The 22,029-nt window shown below is 47.9% G+C and overlaps 1 protein-coding gene across 2 annotated transcripts in view; it reads right to left on the bottom strand.

Annotated features, from left to right (window-relative positions):
• The window catches only part of Lrrc20 (leucine rich repeat containing 20), an 88,876-nt gene that overhangs the window by 30,415 nt on the left and 36,432 nt on the right, over positions 1–22,029 (bottom strand). For both annotated transcript variants that reach the window (XM_051153116.1, XM_051153115.1), the window contains exon 3: positions 17,889–18,038. In XM_051153116.1, coding sequence (XP_051009073.1) covers positions 17,889–18,038 — 150 coding nt within the window. The remainder of the gene's footprint in view (positions 1–17,888; positions 18,039–22,029) is intronic.

The following is a 22,029-nucleotide window of genomic DNA, read 5'->3' as shown; positions in this document are numbered from 1 at the left end:
TGGTGATATTTTGAATCCTACGTCCCATTAGCAGATCCAAAGCCTGCTCCACGCAACCAAAGATCCCTTCTGTTGCTAGGCTCATAAATAAACCATGCCTGAACCATACAAGCCCCTCCATCTAATGGTGCTGCATATCTGTCATTCCAGTACCAGGAGGCTAGGGTAGGAAGACCGTTGAATTCAGGAATCTGTTGAGGGCAATGCTAATGAGTTGGCCGGCTGTGCCCTGGCCCAGCAGCATTTCCTCACACTGCCATGCCTTGGGGCCTTCACACTTACAGTTTGATTGACTTGAGTCTTTCATTCCTTCCCTCTTTTCTCTCTCTCTTCTTCTCTTTCTTTTGAGGTGATAGGGTCTCATGCAGCCAGGGTTAGCTTTGAATTCATGAGGTAGCTGAGGATGCCCTTGATCTCCCTTTTCTCCTGCCTCTACCTTGCAAAAGCTAAGACATACAGGTGTGCCTCATCACACCTCATGTACATTTGTTGTCGGGGATCAAACTCAGAGCTCTGTGCACACTAGGCGAACATTTTACAACTGGGTTACCTACTACCCTATCCCCCACCTGTGGAGGCAGGGTCTCACTTTGTAGTCCCGCCTGCCTGGAACTTGCTACATAAACCAGGCTGGCCTCAAGCTGCATGCGTGTGGTCCTCTAGCCTCTGTTTCCAACTTGCTGGAGGTCTTTAGTTCCTGCTGTCTGCATTGTTCTCTGCTGTCTAGGTGCAAAGCCTGCTGCCTCATGATGTGTCTTTACTCAAACATGACCTCATCTAAAGTAGGACTCCCACCTCTTGGTCACTGCTGTTTCCGTCAGTACCCCCTCCTCTAGAGAGCAGCCATTTTCTAAGTGTGCTGCTTGCAGGCACTCTGTGGGCCTCCTGCTGTAAGAAAGTAAGCCGAAGAGTGTCCCAAGTGGTCCAGTCCACAGTGAGCACTTGATAACACAGGGTAGGTAAACAAATGACGGGTGAGCAGATTTCAGCGCCGCCCTCACAATCCTGCAAGATTCCTGCTTGAATACACCGTCGCTCTTCCTTAAATTGATTTGCTCTTTTCATCAAAAAGAAAAAAAAATAATAATACCTATTATTGCTGTCTATAAAAAGCCCTGTTGTTCAAGTCTCACCAAACAGGGTTGCCAGATGAAGAGTCCAGGCCCTACACGGACTCCAGCAGGGGCAGGTACAGAGTGCTTTTACCAGGGGTGGCTGCCCTGAGCCTCTCTGGAGCATGGGTATTCATTCCCCAGAGGGTGGGCCCACCTCCTCAGGCTGCAGTGTGTTTCTCCAAGCTCCCACCTTCCAGAAACACACTGCCCAGTTGCCTCTCTTCTGGCCAGCAAAGCCTGACAGGCCACTTAGGAGCTGGCCCCGAGTAAGTAGTACAGCAGGTATACAGTGACGCTGGGCCATTGAAGACATTTTTATTAGTGCTGTGTGTGCGCGCTGTACACGTGTATGGGAGTGTGGGCACACGTGAGTAAGGGTGCTCCAACAGAGGCCAGAGGACGACTTCTGGATCTCTCCTTCTGCTGTAGGTTCTAGCAATCAAACTCAGGCTGTCAAGCTTGCCTGGCTGAACCATTCTGCTGCCTCGAGTTTTTAATTTTAGTTCAAAATTTTTAATTTAATGTTACTGTGTAGGGAGGTATAGTGTGTGCGGTATGTGTGTGTGTGTGTTTATGTGTGTACTGCGTGTCTCTGTGTGTTGTATATGTATGGGTGTGTATGTGGTATGTTTATGTGTGGTTTGTATATGTGTGTTTATGGCATATGTGTATTTGTGTGTGGTATTTGTGTGTATGTGTGGCTTGTGTATATGTACGTATGTATGTATGTGGTATGTGTGTGGATGTCTATGCTGTGTGTGTGTCTATGGTATATGTGTATGTGTGTATGGTTTATGTATATGTGTGTCTATGGTGTGTGTATGTGTGGTATGTGTGGTATGTGTGTGTGTGTGTGTTGGGTCTGTGTGTTAAGTGCTTTTAACAAGCTGTCTCGGCTGCCCCAATTTTTAATTTTTTTTTTAATATTTCTCTTTTGAGACAGGATCTTATGTAGACTAGGCTAGCTTCAAATGAGCTAGAAAATTGAGGGTGACCTTAAACTTGAGATATTCCTGCCTCTGTCTTCTAAGTGTTAGAATTACAGCTGCACCGTGCCCAGATTATGCAGTGCTAGAGATCAAACTCAGGGCTCACGCATGCGCTTACAGGGCATGTCTGTTTTCTGAGACAAGGCTCACCATATAACTCTGGCTGCCATGGAACTTGCTATTTAGACCAAGAGCTGGCCTCAGACTCACAGAGATCCACTTACCTCTGCCTCCTGTGTGCTGGAATTAAAGGCATGCAGTACCATACCCAGACTGACTTTGTTTGTTTGTTTATGAGACAGGGTTTTTCTCTGTATAGCCCTGGCAGGCCTGGAACTTGTTCTATAGACCAGTTTAGTCTTGAACTCAGAGAGTTGCCTGCCTCTGCCTCCAAATGCTGCAACTAAAGGCATGAGCCACTACCTCCCACAGATTTCACAGGGGTCGCATATCAGATATTCTGCATGTTAGATATTTACATTACTATTTATAACAATGGCCAAATTACGGTTATGAAGTAGCAATGAAAATCATTTTACAGTTGGAGGTCACCACAACATGAGGAGCTATATTGAAGGGTCACAGCGTTAGGAAGGTTGGGACCCACTGGTCTAGAGCCTGTGTTTGTGAGTCCCATGCACAGCACCATGGGAGGAAGTGCAGAAGGACCTCTCCCTGGCATGGGGCCTTCCTTCACATAGACATCCATAAAACCCACAGATAAGGGGGCTGGAGAGATGGCTTGGTGGTTAAGAGCACTGTCTGCACCTACATGGCAGCTCACAACTGTCTGTAACTCCAGTTCCAAGAGATCTGACATCCTCACACCAATGCACATAAACTAAAATTAAATAAATTTTTAAAAAATGGCAGATAAGGGGCTGGAGTGATGGCTCAGTGGTTAAGAGTGCCGCCTGCTCTTCCAAAGGTCCTGAGTTCAATTCCCAGCAACCACATGGTGGCTTATAACCATCTGTAATGTGATATGGCGCACTCTTCTGGCTTTCAGGAGTACATGCAGGCAGAGCACTGTATACATAATAAAAATAAATAAATAAATAAATAAATAATGGCAGATAAGGTCTTCAAGATCAAATCCTGGGGTGGGCGAAGTGTTATATGGCGGAGCAGGCATGCTTATTCTCCCAGTCACAGAGTGAAAACCCATCTTGGAACTGTTGGGGCCATTGGCCACCTCCTTTTCTGTTACCCCTAATGGCATCTGAGCAGAGAGCCAATTCTACCATGTCCCAAGTCAAATGGGAGCAGGTGTTTGCAAGTTAATAATAAAATCAGCCATGATATTATCTCCACACTATATGCCCATCAGAGGGGTCTCACGTTTCCTAGGCGGATGGTTGGATACACAGACATATATAGAGACAGACGGACAGACAGACACAGACACACAGACACACACACAGCTCAGCAGGGCAAGTGGTGCACATGCTGCAGAGGCTGGAGAAGACTCGCCTCTCTCCGCTTTGCTACTTGTAATTTCCTGACACGATCACAACTGTTATTAAGAGAAAAAATGATGGACTTTATCAAACCAATTCAGCTCTGAGTCTAATCACAGACCCAGCAATATAAGAAGTCTGTGACCCCGAAGGCAAATTACAAGAAAGCCTTCTGGGAGCTTGCCCCGGGGCCAGAATGTGTATCTACACATCTCTCTCTATATGTGTGTATCTGTCTATATGTAAGTGTCTCTGTGTTGTGTGTAATTACCTATGCCAGTTTGTGTCTATTTCTCTATATATCTACATAGCTAGGTTCCTACATGTCTGTCTATATAGTTATGTTTCCTATTTGTCTTTGTGTGTATCTCCCTGTATGTATGTATAAATGTATGTATGTATGTATGTATGTATGTATCTATCTATCTATCTATCTATCTACGTGTCTGTCCATCCATCTACCCACCCACCCACCCATCTCCTCTAGGCTCTGTATTGCTAGTCTCTGAAAAACACTAAGGGTGTTCTCTGAAGGTCTCAGAGGCCTTATCCCACAGTCTTTCTGCACTACCATGGCCACCAAGGCATCATTCCTTGGTTGGTGGGGACCTCACTTTCCTCACAGCTCTACAGCTCTGCCATCAATCAGTGCAGAAATGGCAGAGGCAGGGTCATCTAAACAGGGAACTTAGAGCTAAGAAGGCTCTGCCGAGTGCCTGGGAGGTAAAAAAAAATGACGGCTGTGGCAGTAGTCCTTGTCATCCTTCACTTGCTCAGGGAAGCGTGTCTAGGTCACACTTGGGTCTGGTTCAAAAACAGTGACATATTTTTTAGACGTGTCCAGGATGACCAGACGCTGCCCTGCCCATTGCTTTGTCCAGATCAAGAGATGCCTGTATAGGGAGCAGGTGTGACGCCCTCTGCCGAGGCACCAAGGCCTATAGAGAGAGGCAGGGCCAATGGCATCTGCCTGTTCCTGGCTCCTACCTGCTGTCACCCATGCCCAGGGCTCAGCCCCCCTGCTCCTGCTCTCCTACCTAGGTGATGGCTCCTCTGATCCCCACAGAAAAAACCTGAGGGCACTAGTCAGCTATCAGTGTCTACTGACTTCCCTAAGGCCAAACCTGACCTTCACTCCAACTTCCCTGTTGTAACCAAGGCCCTGATCCTTCCACTGTGGGTACTGGTGACCTACAGGCCAGGAAGTGCCCATCTTCTCGGCAGAGCGGCTCACTGGGACCCAGGCCAGGAGCCAACGGAGCAGCAGACAGAGTGAGGGGAGGGGCAGTAGGCTGTATGGGAATGCCAGAGCCTCAGACAGCTATGCAGGCAGAGCTACAGTCTGACAAAGGGGACAGGGTGCCTGGGGACCCTGGGGCTGGGTCCAGAGCCAGTGTGGTGCATCATGCATGCTGTAGACCTGGCATAGTACTTGACACACACAGAAAACACTTGCTAAGGCGATGAATAAGAAAATGGAGGGACAAATACAAAGGTGGGGGCTGGCTTGGCAATGAGCTTCATATTCTCCCAGGCCCGGCACAGGGTAAAGCCTGCAGCATGGGAGCAGGGTGCATGTAACATCCTTCCAGACCAGGGGGCAAATGTCTCTGTCTCGGCTCAAACCTTCCCCGTGTACAAGACTGGCAGGGAGGATAAGAGCATGCTGGCCCAAAGTGTCCACTCCCGCTTTAGAAGCACTGTGATAGAGTTTCAGGATAAAACACAGCATATCCAATTAAGGCCAAATTTCAGACAAACAATAAATGATTTTTTAAAAGAAGATTTATTTATTATTTATTAAGTATACAGTGTTTTTGAGCCATCTCTCCAGCCCATAAATCTTTTTTTTTTTTTTAAGTGTGAGTTCAAGCCAGGAATGGTTACATATGCCTTTGATCCCAGCACTCAGTTCAAGGCCAGCCTGGCCTACAAAGTAAGTCCAGGACAGCCAGGGCTGTTACACAGAGAAACCTTGTCTCAAAAAACCAGAAAGAAAGGAAAAAAAAAAAAAAAAGAATGTGCGTTCACAGCATATATCTCATGGAGCATGATTAGTCACTGCTTATCTGAAATTCCTACTTAACTGGGTATGTTACACTGTATTTGTCAAATCTAGGAACTAGTGTATAAGACTTGCACCATGTGGCTGGGGAGATGGCTCAGAGTTTAAGAGCACTGACTACTCTTCCAGAGGTCCTGAGTTCAATTCCCAGCAATGACATGGTGGCTCACAACCATCTATAATGTGATCTGATGCCCTCTTCTGGCAGGTGTGCATGCAGATAGAGCATTTATATACATAAAAATAAATAAATATAATAAATAAGTATATATATATATATATAGTTTTTTTTTTGAGACAGGGTTTCTCTGTGTAGCCTTGGATGTCCTTAGACTCGCTTTGTAGACCAGGCTGTCCTCAAACTCACAGAGATCCACCTGCCTCTGCCTCCCAAGTGCTGGGATTAAAGGCATGCGCCACCATTTTTAAAAAGACTCACACCATTCACAGACATACACACATTTGGCTTTTTTTTTTTTTTTTTTTTTTTTTTTTTTTTTCCGGGTTGAATCTGCACTCATTTATTAAGCTTTCATATAAACAAATAAGACCACATTAGACATGAGCTTGTGGGTTTGAGCCATACTGGAATCATTCTCTCTTAATTGTTACCTACTCTTTGCACCAGGATAGCAATACAGCCCATAATAATAAAACCACACATCTGGCTTCTATGGCCAGTCAATCTGGAATCTTCATGCTCGAAGACCTCAACTCTCTAAATGACTAAGGATGACCAGCAAACACCCTGGAGAGCCGGTACTGTGCTAACTGCCATCCCTGCATGGCCTCTGCTAACCCCCGAGACTACACAGCAAGGTCAATACCAGCACCATGAGCCTGTTTTGCGAGGTGAGTGAGCCACTTCGACCGCTCAAGACAAATCTTGTCACTAGTTTTTGACCAAAGCACCTGTTTCTGTGGCATAGCTCTTGACCACGGTTCCAGGGACCGAGAGCTTCCACCTGAAGGCTGGTCACAGAGGCCAGCCGAGCCTCAGGCTCCCCATCTCTGAAGGGTTAAGTCTTTGCAGCTCAGGCCCCACTTAAGTTTCTCCTGTAGAAGCGTATTTCTGTGACTTCAGTCTTCCTATGCATACAATAGGCCTCCCAATATGACGGTCATTCTATCCTGGAAGCGCAGCTTATCAAAAAACGTTTGCCCATGGTGTACTCGTTACTTTTCTGTCACTGTGACAGAACACCTGACCAAAACAACTTCAGGGCATGTCGTGGCTCACAGTTTGAGGGAACGGTGCATGTGGCACGGAAGAGGTGGTGGCAGGGGTGAGGTAAATGGTCACACTGCGCTCATGGTCAGGAGCCAGAAAAAAATGAATGCTGGCCTTAGCCAACCTTCTCCTTTTTTATTCCATCTGTAATCAGGCTGGGACTTTTTTCCTCAGTTAAGCCTCTCTGAGCACACCTTCAGGAATATGCCCGGGGTGTGTTTCCATGGTGATTCTGAATCCAGTCACGCTGATGATGCTACTAACCACGACATGAAGCAGCTTCAGCCTCACAGGATCCCCCTGAAGGGACTGCTTCCCCATATCCATGCTTCAGCCTGGGTTTGAGTGTGTCCCCCAGAGAGCTTGTGCTGGAAGCCTGACCCCTGGGGAAGGAGGGTGCTGAGGTAGGGAACTTTAAGATGTAGGGCCAGTGTTCCAGGTGTGCCAGCACATGCCTTTAATCCCAGCACTTCGAGAGGTCAAGTCAGGCAGGTCTCTATGAGTTTGAGTCCTGGTCTAGATAGTGAGTTTCAAGCCAGGCAAGGCTACAGAGACCCCCATCTCAAAGGGGGCGGGGACACAGACGCAGTGCAAGGTACTTATCATGGGGGTACTGCAAATCAAGGGTTTTGTGTCTTTCTTGCAGGGTGGGATAATTCTTAAGAGAGTGAGTCATTTTAAAACAAAGTCACCCAATGCCGCAACTCCCTTTGCACATGGCTGGTTCCCTTTCTGCCTCTCAGCTACATTGTGACACAGCCAGGCACCCTAGCCAGGACACTGGAGTCACACTGTTCAAAGCCTCAATTGTGATCCAAACCTCTTTACTTTGGAAATTACTCAGCTTTAGGTGTTTTGTTAGGACAACAAGAAACAGACTGATAGAGAGGAAAGAGTGAGGTTCAGAGAGACCCAAGAAGGGCCAGCAAGGTTGCCAATAGTCTGCTCTGGGCCCCTGGGTTTTTTTCCCTACTGTTTTCATGTCAGAGGAAATGGCCCTAGCCACTTAATCTGCGATTGAGCTGACATCCCACCTAGACATGGGCACAGCCAAGCCTAACTTTGCTCTTAAGCCTAGGGTCACAGCACCCAGGTCACTTGCCCAGGCCCTTATGGCTGAAGAGCTCAGGTCTGAAGAACTGTCTTAGGGATCAGGGGTCAGAGCTGGACAACTGAGGAATCCAATGCTAGAAAAGGCTTTTGGGAGAACAGCCTACTGCATGCCATTCTGGAGGTGTCCTAGCTGAGAACAGCCCCAACAGCGACAAATACCTTGGCTCAATGGCTCCTTGAGCTGTGGTTTCCACTGATTGTCAAATGAAAGCTGCCTTTCTGGAGTTCCTCTTATCCCTTCCTAAGTCGGCTGGACTTTGGACAGCTGCCAGGGCTGACTGCAACTGGCCCTAGAGGAAGAGAAAACCAGCTGATTCCATTAGGAGACACTCAAGGATGGCCTTGTAGCTCCTCTGCAAGCCAATGTATGAGATCCACACACCTGCCTCCAAGGCTCAGCCAGAAAGACCCTGCGTTACTAAACAGCAGTGCCCCTCCTCCGGCAGAGCCAGATGTCAGTGTGGCAGTTAGGTGTTCTTCCAAGGGACCATTGTGATGCCAAGCAGAGCCCAGAAAGCTTCACAGGGACACCCAGCTTCCCAGGGGTTAGAGGAAGACAAAAAGGAAACAAAAGGCAAGCCTCTGGAAGACATACCCCTGAATTGTGGGGGGAGAGCAAGAGGGCCATGACTAAAAGGAGGTGCTGATCATTCTGCCACCAGAAAAGTCCAGTAAGACAGCTTTGTTGAGCTGGGCGGTGGTGGCGCACACCTTTAATCCCAGTACTTGGGAGGCAGAGGCAGGCGGATCGCTGTGAGTTCGAGGCCAGACTGGTCTACAAAGTGAGTCCAGGACAGCCAAGGGTACACAGTGAAATCCTGTCTCAAAAAAAAAAAAAAAAAAAGACAGCTTTGTTGTTGCTGTTCCTATTCCACACAGCTCAGGCTAGCCTCAGACTTCCTAGGCAGAAGAGGATGATCTTGAACCCCTGATTCTTTGCTTCTATTTCCCAAGTGCTACTGTTACAGGCATGCACCACCATGCCAGGTTTCAGACAGTGCACACCACAGATAGATTCGCCTAAATCAACTACATCCTTAACTAGCCCAACATCAACTCCTGTGTTAAAAATTGCTATGATACATGTATCCTTTTCTAGTGAATGGTCCCAGCCCACACAGCATCCTCTTGCTGTGTGACCTTGGGCAAGTGCCTTGTACTCTCTGAGAAGAGGATGTAGACAGTGAGAGGGAGAGAAGGAGGCACAGAAGAAGGCGAGGGGAAAGGTGAGAGGGCTGTAAAATTTCTAATCAATTTGTATTTGGAAGATGTTTACCATAACGTCTGCTTTTAGTGGGATGCTGCAAATGTCACTAATACGAGATGGATTTCCATTTCATGGGCCAGCAACATCTCTGGAGCTGGCAGTGACAGCTGCTGCTGGGCAGGGAACTGGATGTTGGGAGAGGAGAGAGACTTCTTTTCCCTTATTATTCCTTTTGACTGGACCACTGCATTGTGTGTGTCTATTGCCTATTCAAAAATACACAAGCAGGCAGGATCCATTCTTCCAAATGACATGGCAGAGCTATGCAGGTGTGTCGGGGATGTGAACACCCAGCAGGGATGTGGGGGAGGGGTGGAGCAGCCAGCAGCACAGAGGCAAAGGAAATCTGTGCAGAGAGCTTGGGGGGGAGGGTGGTGGTGGAGAGAAATGCAAAGTGCTTTGTCACTCAGGATTTGGAGAATGTGAGCTTAGGAACTGTGCTGGAAGACACAGATAATTCAGTCACTTTGTCCCAGTATTCTGGGGATGCGCCAACCCGTACGCAGAGAGCTAGCGTCCCAAGGTGAAGGATGGAGGAGGTAGCCCTGCTGCCTGAGTGGCAAGAGTACCTCTCCAGGCTAAGGGGAACTGAACTGACTCTTTCCAGCTCTACAGGTTTGCTGCCTCTGATAGATGGTCCTACAGTTGTCACAAACATCTACACTTGTACTCTGTTGCATTCAGCCAGGTAACCCCAAGGATCAGACATCCGAGAAGACAGAAAGCACAGGTTGATGCAGGAGACCACCACACTCCTGTGAGCTCCTCCATTAGGGACAGCAATGGGGACTGCCCCGTGGAGATGGGTCCTCGGAGGCTCCATGACCTTAGTGGGATCTATGCTGAAGAAATAGAAAATGTGTGCCCCAACAGTAGATCTGACTGATCCCCAGGAACAACTAAGATGCTGATACCCCACTTCACATTACTTCTGTGTCTGGCCAGCTTGCCTGACAACTTTCTCTATCCTTGCCCTTTTTCTGTCTGCTAAGGGACATGAGATGAGGAAAAGTAAATACAAGGGGCTAAAAGTAGAGCATGAAGTGAACACCCAGTGTCCTGTAATTTTGGTCACACTTCGTCCTGTCACCTGATGGCCTATGTGAGGGTGGGCTCCATCCATCCTTGGCTCAGAAGATTTAGCATGTTTCAGAGAAACACCCCACCCCCCCACCCCCGCCTTCTTCTCCCAGAACACCAGGAAATAAGCCATCCTAGAATGGCTTTCCACATTGTCCCAATCCTGTCCCCGCCTTCAAGCCTCCTTAGCCTCCTGCTTCAGCAGGGACAGTGCAGCCCTCTTATACCAGAAGCTTGCCAGAGGGAAAGGATGAAGATCTAGGGGCACCTATCTGCTTGGCTGAGGTAATGAGGTAATTTTCTCTGCCAATAGTCAAAGGAGTTGTTGCTTGGAGGCCCCTGTGGGGACAACAAAGGCAGCCTGTGGAGTTAAGAAGCCCTTAACAGATAGGCCCTGAGAGGTGCCTGAGCAGGAATACACACAGCAGAGCTTCCTGGGGTGGATGGCTGCCTGGAGGCTTCCTGTCAGCAGGAGGGCTCAGAGAACACCCTCCCCACTCAGGGAAGGACAAGAAACAAGGAACAGTGTCACTCATTACAGCTGGATGCACTGGTGCACACCTGTTTAATCAGCACAGAAGAAGTGGGGGCAGGGGAATTAGGAATCAAAGGTCATCCTTGGATACATATGTTGTTTGAGGTCAGCCTGGGTTACATGAGACTATCTAGAGGAAGCAAGCAAGACCATCACTGTAGAAATCATAAGGCACCCCAACTTCACACTATATAGAACAAGTGTCACCCTCTCCCTCACCCCACTGCCATAATCAAGAGCTTTGTCCCTGAGCCCAACTCTGCCAAGCCCGTTTTCCCCCACAACAGAGACTTTGAGTTATCTTGGCCTCCACAGAGGCTTCCAGGCTGGTTGACCAGATAGCCCAAGCCTCCCTGCCTAACTTTGTCCTATTGCCCTTGCCTGTGGGGAGGAGACTGTCACCTTAGACGCTCCCTTAGGACCTGGCTGAGGATTAGATTAGGGCTGGGTCTTCAAGGCCAGCCCCATTGCCTGCATCTGCTGCCTTTATACTTTGATTCCTAATGCTTTTCCTGTCCTCAGTGCCCCTTACTGGCTTTTCTTACCCCAATTCATCCTACCAGGACCCTTCTAGAATGGTCCTGCTTCAGCAGATAGTTCCCTCAAGCAAGTCCCTGACAACATACCTCATCCCTCTGCTCTGCATCATTTGGTCTTTGTATCTTTTTTTTTTTTTTTTTTTTGTCTTGTATCATTTTTGCAGTCATTTTCCAAACATGCCTTTCAACTCCTGAAGGCTGCTACAGAAACTCTCCCTCACTTATCTGGAAAACACCTTCTCATCTCTCAATCCCCACTTTAAATAACTTCTCTGGAGCTTCCGGAGTTCCCATCCACGCCTCTGAGTCTTTCAGAAGCCACCCATCAGCAGACGACTCCTTAAGTTTCGATGTTGCTGGCGAGTACATCTACCTCCCCTGCGAAACCATGAGGACCTTGAGGGCTATCTCTATCTAACTTGAAGTCTTCTCATTCCCAGATAATGCTGGTATTACAATGACAAACCGAAGGCAGAGGTGGGAGGGGCGTGAGCTGGAGACATGGCTCTGAAGTTAAGAGCACTGGCTGCTCTTCCAGGGGACCTGGGTTTGATTCCCAGCACCCTCACGGCAGCTCACAGCTCAGAGGATCCAACACCCTCTTTTGGCCTCTTTGAGCACAAGATATACAAGGGCTGCACAAACATAAATAGAGGCTAAATATCCATAATCATAAAATAATAGAATGAATTTTTAAAAAGAAAAAGAAATCCATAGGCTCAGGCTAGGAGACTTGAGTGTCCAATGAGTCTGGTTTCCTGTACTATTATTCGCTTGGACATAACCACAAAGTGACCCAGGACAGAGGCTTATGAGCATCCACTGAATTGGGTAAAAGGCAGGGGTGTGGTGTGAGAGACTGAGTTTTGTTTTGTTTTGAAGTACTGGTCTCATACAGCCCAGGCTAGCCTCCGCTTTCTATGTAATTGAGAATGCTCTTGGATTCCTATTCCTCCTGCCTCCACCTGCCACGTGCTGGGATTACAGGTGTGTACCACCTTGCCTGGCTCCTGAAAGACTAGATTTCCTGACAACAGTGAAACCCAGTATCAAAGAGATCTACAACCTGCAGCCCAGGAAGCCAACCAATCATCTTGAGCTACTAGCCTAGGATGCTTGATGTACCACTAATTTTATGCCAAGTTGACACACAAACTAGAGTGATGCAAAAGGAGGCAATCTCAGTTGAGAAAAATGCCTCCATGAGATCCAGCTGTAAGGCGTTTTCTTAACTAGTGATTGATGGGGAAGGCCCATTGTGGATGGAACCATCTCTGGGCTGGCGGTCCTGGGTTCTATAAGAAATCGGGCTGAGCAAGTCAAGGGGAGCAAGCCAGTGAGCAGCACCCATCCATGGCCTCTGCATCAGCTCCTGCCTCCAGGTTCCTGCCGTTTGAGTTCCTGTTCTGGCTTCCTTCAGTGATGGACTACAAAGGAGGACTGTGTGCCAGATAAACTCTTCCCTCCCCAACTTGCTTCTTAATCATAGTATTTTGTCACAGCAACACAAACCCTAGCTAAGACACTTGCTCATTCAAGTCAGACATCATAGGAACTACTGTCTGTAACAACCAAAACAGTAACCCCTGTAACAACTGGCTCTGAAAGGCCAGGACTCAATAACCCAGTTTCTCTAATTTGGGGGTGCAGAGTAAATATTGAGTTAAGACAGGATCTTATCTATCCCAGGCTGGCTTCAAACTCACTACTATGTAGCTGAGGCTGGCTCTGAACTCCTGAGTCCTTCTGCCACTACCTCCCAAGGATCAGGACTATAGGCTTGAGCTATCACACCTGGGTGAGCTACCCTATTTTTGTGGGGTTTTTTTTTGTTTTTGCTTTTTGTTTTTCAAGACATGGTTTCTCTGTATAACAGCCTGGCTGGCCTGGACTTGCTTTGTAAACCAGGCTGGCCTTGAACTCACAGAGACATGCCTGCCTCTGCCTGGGATCAAAGGCCTACATCACCATGCCCAGAGAGCTTCCCTGATTTTTGTCTCCATACCCAACTATGGGTCATGAGGAGAAAGCTAAACCTACCTCTACCCAACTCTAGCCCATCGCCAAGAATGCCTGCTTGTAGCAAGTCACTAGTAGTTGCCCAATGGGCGCCCAGACAAAACTCTTGGTTTTGTTCTTCTGTGAAGCACTCCCTGTCCCTGCCTGCTCTGGAGCCTCTGCCAAGTGCACGCGATGAGGTTAGCTTCCTGCTCTATAGCAGGTTACAAGGACAGACCTTCAAGTGTCTCTCCTTGGTGGGGTCGCACACACATAGGTCTCTCTTAGGAGTGTCTCAAATTCCTCCTACCTAGCAGGTGCAGGACACAATCAAAAAAGTTGAGAGACCAAAGAGCAAGCAAGGAGGCAGGCATACAGAAGAGCCACACCCACACACTGAAATCTCTTTCTGTAGGCCCACTTGCCCATAGAATCACACATTATCTGACCCCTTTGCTGGCTCAGGTCTTGCTGGTTTTTAAAAAATATTTATTTATTATATATACAGCGTTGCACCTGCATGTACACCTGCACACCAGAAGAGGACACCAGCTCTCATTATAGATGGTTGTCAGCCACCATGTGGTTGATGGGAATTGAACTTAGGACCTTTGGAAGAGCAGCCAGTGCTCTTAACCTCTGAGCCATCTCTCCAGCTGTTTTGTTTTCTTTCAAGATATGATATCATATATCTGAGGCTGGCCTCCAACTGGCCAGGTAGCAGAAGATGACTCTGAACTTCTGATCCTATTGCCTCTATCCTTGGAGTTCTGGGATCCCAGGCCCGCGCCCCTACATCTGGTCTATGCAATGTTAGGGATTGAACCTAAGGCGTTGTATGTGCCAAAGAGCCCCCTAGTTGAGCCACAAACATTGCAGACCAGGTCCTGCCTTTTCATTTCATAAAATGGAAAAATACAATCAAAGATGATCCAACCCTGGGAAACCATGAGCCTCATGGAGAGAGCTCACCCTCAGGGTGCCCCTGGGAGCCTGTAAGGCAGGCAGGGAACAGGTGGCATAGCCACTAACTCTGGTAAGAGCCCAGAAGATGACATAGGAGCCTTGTCTCCACACACATAAAGCATGGTGTGTGTGTGTGTGTGTGTGTGTGTGTGTGTGTGTGTGTGTGTGTGTGTGTGTGTGTACACATGTGCGCTGTGGAAAGAGAGATCACACCAAAGCCTTGGGCTCAAAGCTATTTCTCCAAGAGCCAAATGGGCCTTGGATCCAGCACTTGCCCACCCCACCCCTCCCAACCCCCCAGGCCACTACAGCCTACAATCCATTGTGTGAAATCCAATTAGCAGAGCTGCCCTTCCCTTTGAAAGCTCAAGCTGAGGGACAGAGGAGTCAGGAGCTGGTGGGGGCAGAGAAAGAAAGAGTTCAAACGGCATCCTTCAGTAGGCCTCTGCGCCAATGGTATTAGAATGAGTACAGTGTAAGGCGAGTACAGCGTGAGGCATAGCCGTGAGCGACGTTTCTTCCCAAGCTGCTGGTGAGGGCTCTAGAAGCTCTTCCTCCAGCCCTCAGCACGTACCCTGGTCTCGGAAGGTATCAATTCCTCTGCCCAGGAGTCCAACCCTCCCGCACTTTGTCCCAGACCTGGGGTGGTGGTCAAGATGAGCATTCTGTAACCCAGGGCTCCATCAAGAAGACACCTGGCATGCTTACTGGTCACTTTTGGTTCGAATGCAGGTGCTTAAGAGATGGACCGAGGATAAGAAAGCACACAGGCATGTGTGCATGGTGCATGGTGGCACGTGTCTTTAATCCCAGCCCTTGGGAGGCAGGGGCAGGAGGATCAGTGTGAGTTCGAGGCCAGCCTGGCCTACAAAGCGAGTCCACGATGGCCAAGGCTAGCACAGAGAGACCCTGTCTCGAAAAACCAAAAAGAAGGAGGAGGAGGAGAAGGAGAAGAAGAAGGAGAAGAAGAAGAAAGCACACAGCATCTCTCCTCTGCTCAAGGAAGCCTCACCACAAGCGCTCTTCTTGGGACCCTGACATTCCCCACCACCTTCCTCTCTAGACAGCAAACACCCCGGGCTGAGCAAGTGGCTCTGTTGCAAGAGTGCTTATCCAGCATGTTGGAGGGCTGGGTTTGATCCCCAGCACCATATAAGATGGACATATTGTAATGTTCTATGCTCCCACCTGGCACTTCTAGGTTGCATAGCAACCTGTGACATCATCACATGCCACCCCACCACCAGGTGTGCACCAGACACGCTTCAGTTGCACACCAGATATAAAGAACAGGTCTGTCACTGTACTCTCTCTCTCTCTCTGCCTTGGTTTCTCTCCCCCTCCCTATGTCTAGGCTGCCCCCTCCCTCCTCCTCTCTCTCCCTGTTGCTCTCCAACTGACTGACCTCCCCTGCCCCTCTCTGCTTTTATGGCTCACTCAGACCCTAACTTCTCTTCTGCTCCCCCCTCCCCTTCACACAATAAATCACTTGGTGTCAGATCTGCTGTGTGGCCTCTATACTTACATATACCATAACACATATAGTCCAAACTCTTAGAAGATGGAGGCAGAAGGATCCTAAGGCTAAAGGTTATCCTAAACAGAGAGTTGGGTCAGCCTGGGCTACAGGAAACCATGTGGGGAAGTGGAAGGGGGATTGCTGGACATAACACTACAAGACCTTTGCGCTAATGCCAGTGAGGCTTGGGTCCAAGGCCTAGAGATTCTGCTGTGGGACTTCAGCCAAGTCCCTCCCTCCTCGATTCTCATCTCCTTCCGTGAAGAGGACGATAGAGGCCATGCCAATCTTTTACAAGCTAAATCTACATTGCAAATGCATCTTACTGACTTTCATGTTACATAAAGCTCGGGGAAATTCTCACAAACTGCTTATTTCCAGCTTCTATTAAATAACCCTCAGGAGCCAGCCGTGGTACTGCAGGACTCTAATCCTAAAGAAGACCAAAAGTTCAAGGTCATCTCTGGCTCCACAGTGAGTTTGAGGGCAGCCTCAGCTCCAGGAGACCCTGTCTCAAGACAGCCAAGTTGGGTGAAAGATTAGAAGAATGGACACCACCAGCCCATCTTTGCTTGTGGCAACACAGCTGACAGACATGGCAGTGGTGGGTGGGTACGTCTCCATTACTCCCTCTGCACATGCTCAATCCAAGTTACTCGTTACTCACGCTGGTCTCTCAGGCACTTGTGCTTAAGTCCTGAACTGTGTGGATCTCCACTCTAGAGGTCAGCACTTCAGAATGGCCTGGCCGCATATTAACGCCAAGGCCTAGACTCACACACTCAGATGGTCCGATTCATATGGTCTTGGATGATACTGCGTACAGAAAGTTCCTAGGATGGTTCTGATATCAGCTAGGGACATGAACTAACAGTCTGAGGAGCCTGCTGGCTGTGGGGACCCACCTTACCTGTGTAACAAAGCAGATGCCAGGAATGGAGGGGTGAGAGAAACCAGCCTGGTGTGTAAGTATACATAGGTGCCTCTGGGGAAACCAGCTCTGCCCTAGGCCCCTCCCCCTCCCCAGTCACTGGCCAGGAGCTTTTCAGATACAGCTGCCTGGGCTCTGTGACCTTCACTCAGAAGGAGCCACCCAGACTAATGCTGCCTCTGTGCTCATCGGTGTGGACAATGCGGCTCTGGTCCTCTTCCTCCTGAACACCAGTCCTTCCCACTGGCTGGACCAAGCTTTGCCCATCCATACTTGTCTCTGCTTTCTGGTCTCTGTCCAACACACAGGGCTCTCCCTGGGGAAGGCTGCCCAGCTGAAATCAGGAGTCTGAGATATGCTTGCTCATTCCCCCATGTGGGACCAGTATCTTGTGTTTGTTTCTCTAAACAGCATCATGAACCTTTTCATACCCTCAGCAGACAGGGAGCTCTAGGAGGCAGGACCCATCTTACTTAGGCATCCTGTGCCTTCTGTCTTTTGCCTGCCCTACCATCCAACAGTCACACAAGTGTCTAGGCTACAGTCCTGCTCCACAGTGGGGAGTAGGGGGGTGGAGGGAAGGAGGACCACAGACCCACATTTTCAGCACATCCCGCTCAGCTATCCAGAGACATCGCTGAAGATCTACGATGCCCACCCACTGGCCTCTTGCCTACACCCTCAAAGGATCATTTCCATTCACTCTGTGTGTGCCAGAGAGCTAAACCAACTCCTGGCATCTGTCACAGGTGCACTGAAAAGGACCATGAGAGAGGGCACTATGCTAGGTACAAGCAAGGGAGTCAGCCATTCATGTCTCTGCGTCTGCTGGTCTGCTCAGATGGAAGAGTCCAGCCAGGACTCGCCTTCTTGGCCTCAGGCTTGCTTTCAGCCAGCTGGAAACAGAATTTGACCCAGAGACGTCCAGGCACTAGCTTATCTTCAAAGCCTACCCCTGGGAATGACTTTATAGGTCTGGTTATTTCAGGACTAGCTCTAGGGGCAGTCCTCAGCTGGGGTGAGACCCTGCAAGTTGGCGGCTGCTCTCACTCTCCTTGCCTGAGCTACCCCATGGCCTACCTCGAAGCTGACTGAAGGTGGTCATGAACTTGCTGGTGAGGGACTTGAGTTCGTTGTTAGCCAGCGTGATGAGATGGATCTGGTCGGAGACGTTCCTCAGGACCTTGTAGATGCCGATAGGGAAAGAAACGAGCTTGCAGTCGGCCAGGTCTGCAGCAGAAAAGACAAGGACAGATCAGAGCCATGAGTCACGGCTTCCCATGAACCTGCCCCAGACCCACATGGATCTAAGCCAGCCCCCTCTCCATAAAGCCTTCTCCAAGCCCTAAGCAGCTGTTCGTCTAGCCAGAGTCTCCTACAGTGTCATGGAGACCGCTTATTCTGAGTGCTGGGATTAAAGGGCTGCACCACCACTGCCCGGCTTCAATTTTAATAGAATATCTGCTGTGTTTTCTACACAAATCCCATCCCTTAGTGAGTAAACAGAATGATCTGAAAAATGAGGTTTTATATTTAGCATCTTTCTGCTTCTGTTTTTGGATATATTTAGAATAGGTTTATATATGAACACAGACAATTTGTTTATTGATAACTAGATAAAATGCTTAAGCCAGACTTGATGGTGCATGCCCTTTAACCACAGCACTCAGGAGGCAGAGGCAGGTGGATCACTGTGAGTTTGAAGCCAGCTTGGTCTACAACGTGAGTCCAGAACAGGCAAGGCTACACAGAGAAACCCTGTCTCGGGAGGAAAAAAAAAAAAGACCCAAGACTTAAAATGTTTATTTCCAACAACAACAACAAAAAGACCTAAGACTTAAAATGTTTATTTCCAACAACAACAACAACAACAACAAAAAGACCTAAGACTTAAAATGTTTATTTCCAACAACAACAACAACAACAAAAAAAAAAAAAAAAAAAAAAAAAAAAAAGAAAGAAAGAAAAGTATTCAGACCTCTAACCTCTTAGGTGAAGATATCCTTCCAAACCTAGGGAGCATCTAAGACCAGGACAAGGGACAGGGCAGAAACTGAAAAAGCCAGGTCACTGAACATTTTTTAAAAAGGGGAGGGGTGCTGTCAAAATAATTCAGTGGCTCCAGAGGACCCAAGTTTAGTTGCACCGCACCTTCGTCAAGCAGATCACAGCCCCCTGTAACTCCAGAGCTCCCGTGCCCTCACTGGTCTCCAAGGCACACAGCACACACATGGCACATGCAAAGACACAAAGATGTGCACACACACACACATAAATGTTTTTAAGAAAATAAGGCAGCAGGGGGTGGTGGCACACACCTGTAATACCAGTACTTAGGAGGTAGAGGTAGGCAGATCACTGAGTTCGGGGCCAGCCTGGTCTACAGAATAAGTTCCAGGACAGCCAAGGCTTTGTTAAACAGAAAACCCCCATCTCAAAAAAACAAAAAACAAAAAAACCAAAAAAACAAAAAACAAAAAGAAAAAAAAGGCAAACAATGGATTATGCAAAAGAGACTATACATAAGAGAAAGAAAAATGAAAATGCTTAAGGCAATATAAAGAAAATTAAGACTAACCCATAAATAAAACAAGAGACAGTTACAAAGGGAAGATATAAGCCATAAACAAATGCACAGCCCTCACATGGATTGCAAGCTGCTCTCTAGAGCACTGTTTGTTTATAAATCTAATCACAATAAAATTGTGCTTTAAAAACAAACCTTGCTAATACGATCAGGGGAAATGGTGTCCCTTGGTCTAATTTGCAATGCTTTGGGTAATGAGACTAATTACATTCCATGGTCAATTAACCATTTTTATCGTCATCGTCGCCAACCCCTCCCAGCATTCTGCTCACTTCTTTTGTTTGAGAGGTCTTTCACTGAAAGCCTAGGAGAGCTCCCTCACCGGGAACTGTCAAACCATGTCTGCTGGTCACTCTCACATTTACGAGCCCACGGTTTCCCATTAAAAATGGTAGATCTCTTTCCCCCCCCCCCCCGCCGTTCTCCTTTTCAGTACAGGGCCAGCCTCTACCTCACTGCACAGCTGAGCGCGTCCTTGAAAGTCTGATCTTCCTGCCTCTATCTTCCGGCTGCTTCGATTACAGTGGACACCATTCTGCCTGGTTTTATGCCACGCTAGCGTTGGAACCCAGGGTTTCATACCTGCTGGCAAGGCTCTCTACATCTCTAACCTCAAGGTCGGCAATTTTTAAAAACAAAATAGTAATATTCAGCTGTGTGTGAGGCTGTGTGACTGTAATCCCAGCTAGGAGACTGAAAGACGACGACCATTTGAGCCCAGCAGCTCAAGGCCAGCAGGACAACACAGCCAGATGGTGTCTTAAAAAACAAACAACAAAAAGCAAGCAAGCAAACAAACAAACCCCTATGTACATAGTAGTTTCAACTAAATAAAAAGTATACAGGCTTTGGGAAGACAATGAGAAGAAAAATAACCAGAATGCTAATAGCAATTATTTCAGAGGATTTGATTGTTACTATAAAGAGTCACAATGCTTGTTTTGCATAGCAAAATATTACTATATATACATATAAATGAGTTATCAAATACAGGTGTAGACAGGGTATGTTTTCATGACTGAAAAATACATGTATCACAAAATAAACTTTCAGGGGGAAAAAAACTGGCAAATCTGAAGATAAACTAGGCAGTCACTTTCTTGTCAGTAGGACTAAGCAAGGCAGTGGGCAATGCTGGCTGAGGGGAGATGGTGTGCAGCGAGCTGATGGGCCCAAATAAGAAGACCTATGTCCGAAGCATCCCAGGGCAGTCTGGGTAATCACTCCTCCAGTGTCTGTAACTGCCACTGTGTTTAGCCTCGTGCTCGCCCTTTAGGTGGGATCCTCAATTGGCGCAGACTTGAAATCCTATTCCAGAAAACTTGAGTGATTTGAATCAAAGCATCTAGGGAGATGTCAATGCTGAGGCAGATAGAATGACTTATAATGAGGCACTTTCCTAATGCACAGTCACAGAGGAGTTATGGGGATTGCCCATTGCCACTTCCAAAAAGCACACACCAGTATGCGCCCGCCACCAGGAAGCACAGAGCCATTTGATACGATTACAAAAATGCACCTTTCACAGAGAAATTTGTTGATTGTGAAAACTGCATGAACTTGATCAACTTTGGATATACCGTACAGGAAACCAGGCTTGGGAACTGGGTTTTGCTGGTGGCAAGCAGAGCTGTTGGATAGCAGAAAGGGGGCACCAGGGCTAGCAAGATGGCTCAGTGGGTAAGGGTGATTGCTGTGCAAGCCTGACTGAATTTGAGCCTGGAACCTACTGGAGGACAGAAAGAAAAAATTGGCTCTAACCAAGCTGCCCTCAGATCCCCACCCTGTGTTTCGTGGCACAGTTTTCTATTTGAGACGTGTTTTCATTAGGACGTCTATTGTGGTGGTTTGAAAGAAAACGGCCCCTATACACTCATGTGTTTGAATGCTTGGCCACACCAAGTGGCCCTATTAGAAGATCTCATAGGCTCATGCTGGGCCTAATGTGAGAGTCTCCTTTTGTTGCCTTTGGATCAAGATGCAGAACTCTCAGCTCCTTCTCCATCACCATGTCTGCCTGTATGCAGCCTGCCGTGCTTCCTGCCATGATGATAATGGACTAAACCTCTGAACTATAAGCTAGCCCCAATGAAATGTTTCCTTTATAAGAGGTGCCTTGGTCATGGTGTCTCTTCACAGCAATAAAATCCTAATTAAGAAATCTATAAACTTAAAAAAGAAAAACAACATTTTTTTGAAAGAGAGTCTCATGTAGCCTAGGAAGGCCTTGAATTTGCTATCTGAATGAAATTGGCCTTGAACTCCCTAAGCTCTTGCCAGGGAGCTTGCCAGGATTACAGGTACATACCACGGTGCCCAGTGGAGGTTCCATTACTGTAGCATCTGACAAGACTTTTTTTTAAATGTAATTTGATTTCCGACTGTCTTAGTCATGATTCTGTTGCTGTGAAGAGACACCATGAGCAAGGCAGCTCCTGTAAGGGAGCCATTTAACTGGGGCTGGCTCACAGTTTCAGAGCCTCAGTCCATTATCATCATGCAAGGAGCATGGCAGCCTGCAGACAGGTGCTGGAGTAGCAGCTGGGAGCATCATATCCTGGTCCACAGGCAGAAAGAGAGAACCCAGACCTGGCAAGGGCTTTTAAAACCTCAAAGGCCACCTCTGGTGACACA

The sequence above is a fragment of the Acomys russatus genome, chromosome 11 (genome assembly GCF_903995435.1).
Source record: "Acomys russatus chromosome 11, mAcoRus1.1, whole genome shotgun sequence".
Classification (NCBI taxonomy): Eukaryota; Metazoa; Chordata; class Mammalia; order Rodentia; family Muridae; genus Acomys; species Acomys russatus.
Note: the sequence above shows the minus strand (reverse complement) of the source record. Positions and strands in the feature narration are given on the sequence as shown.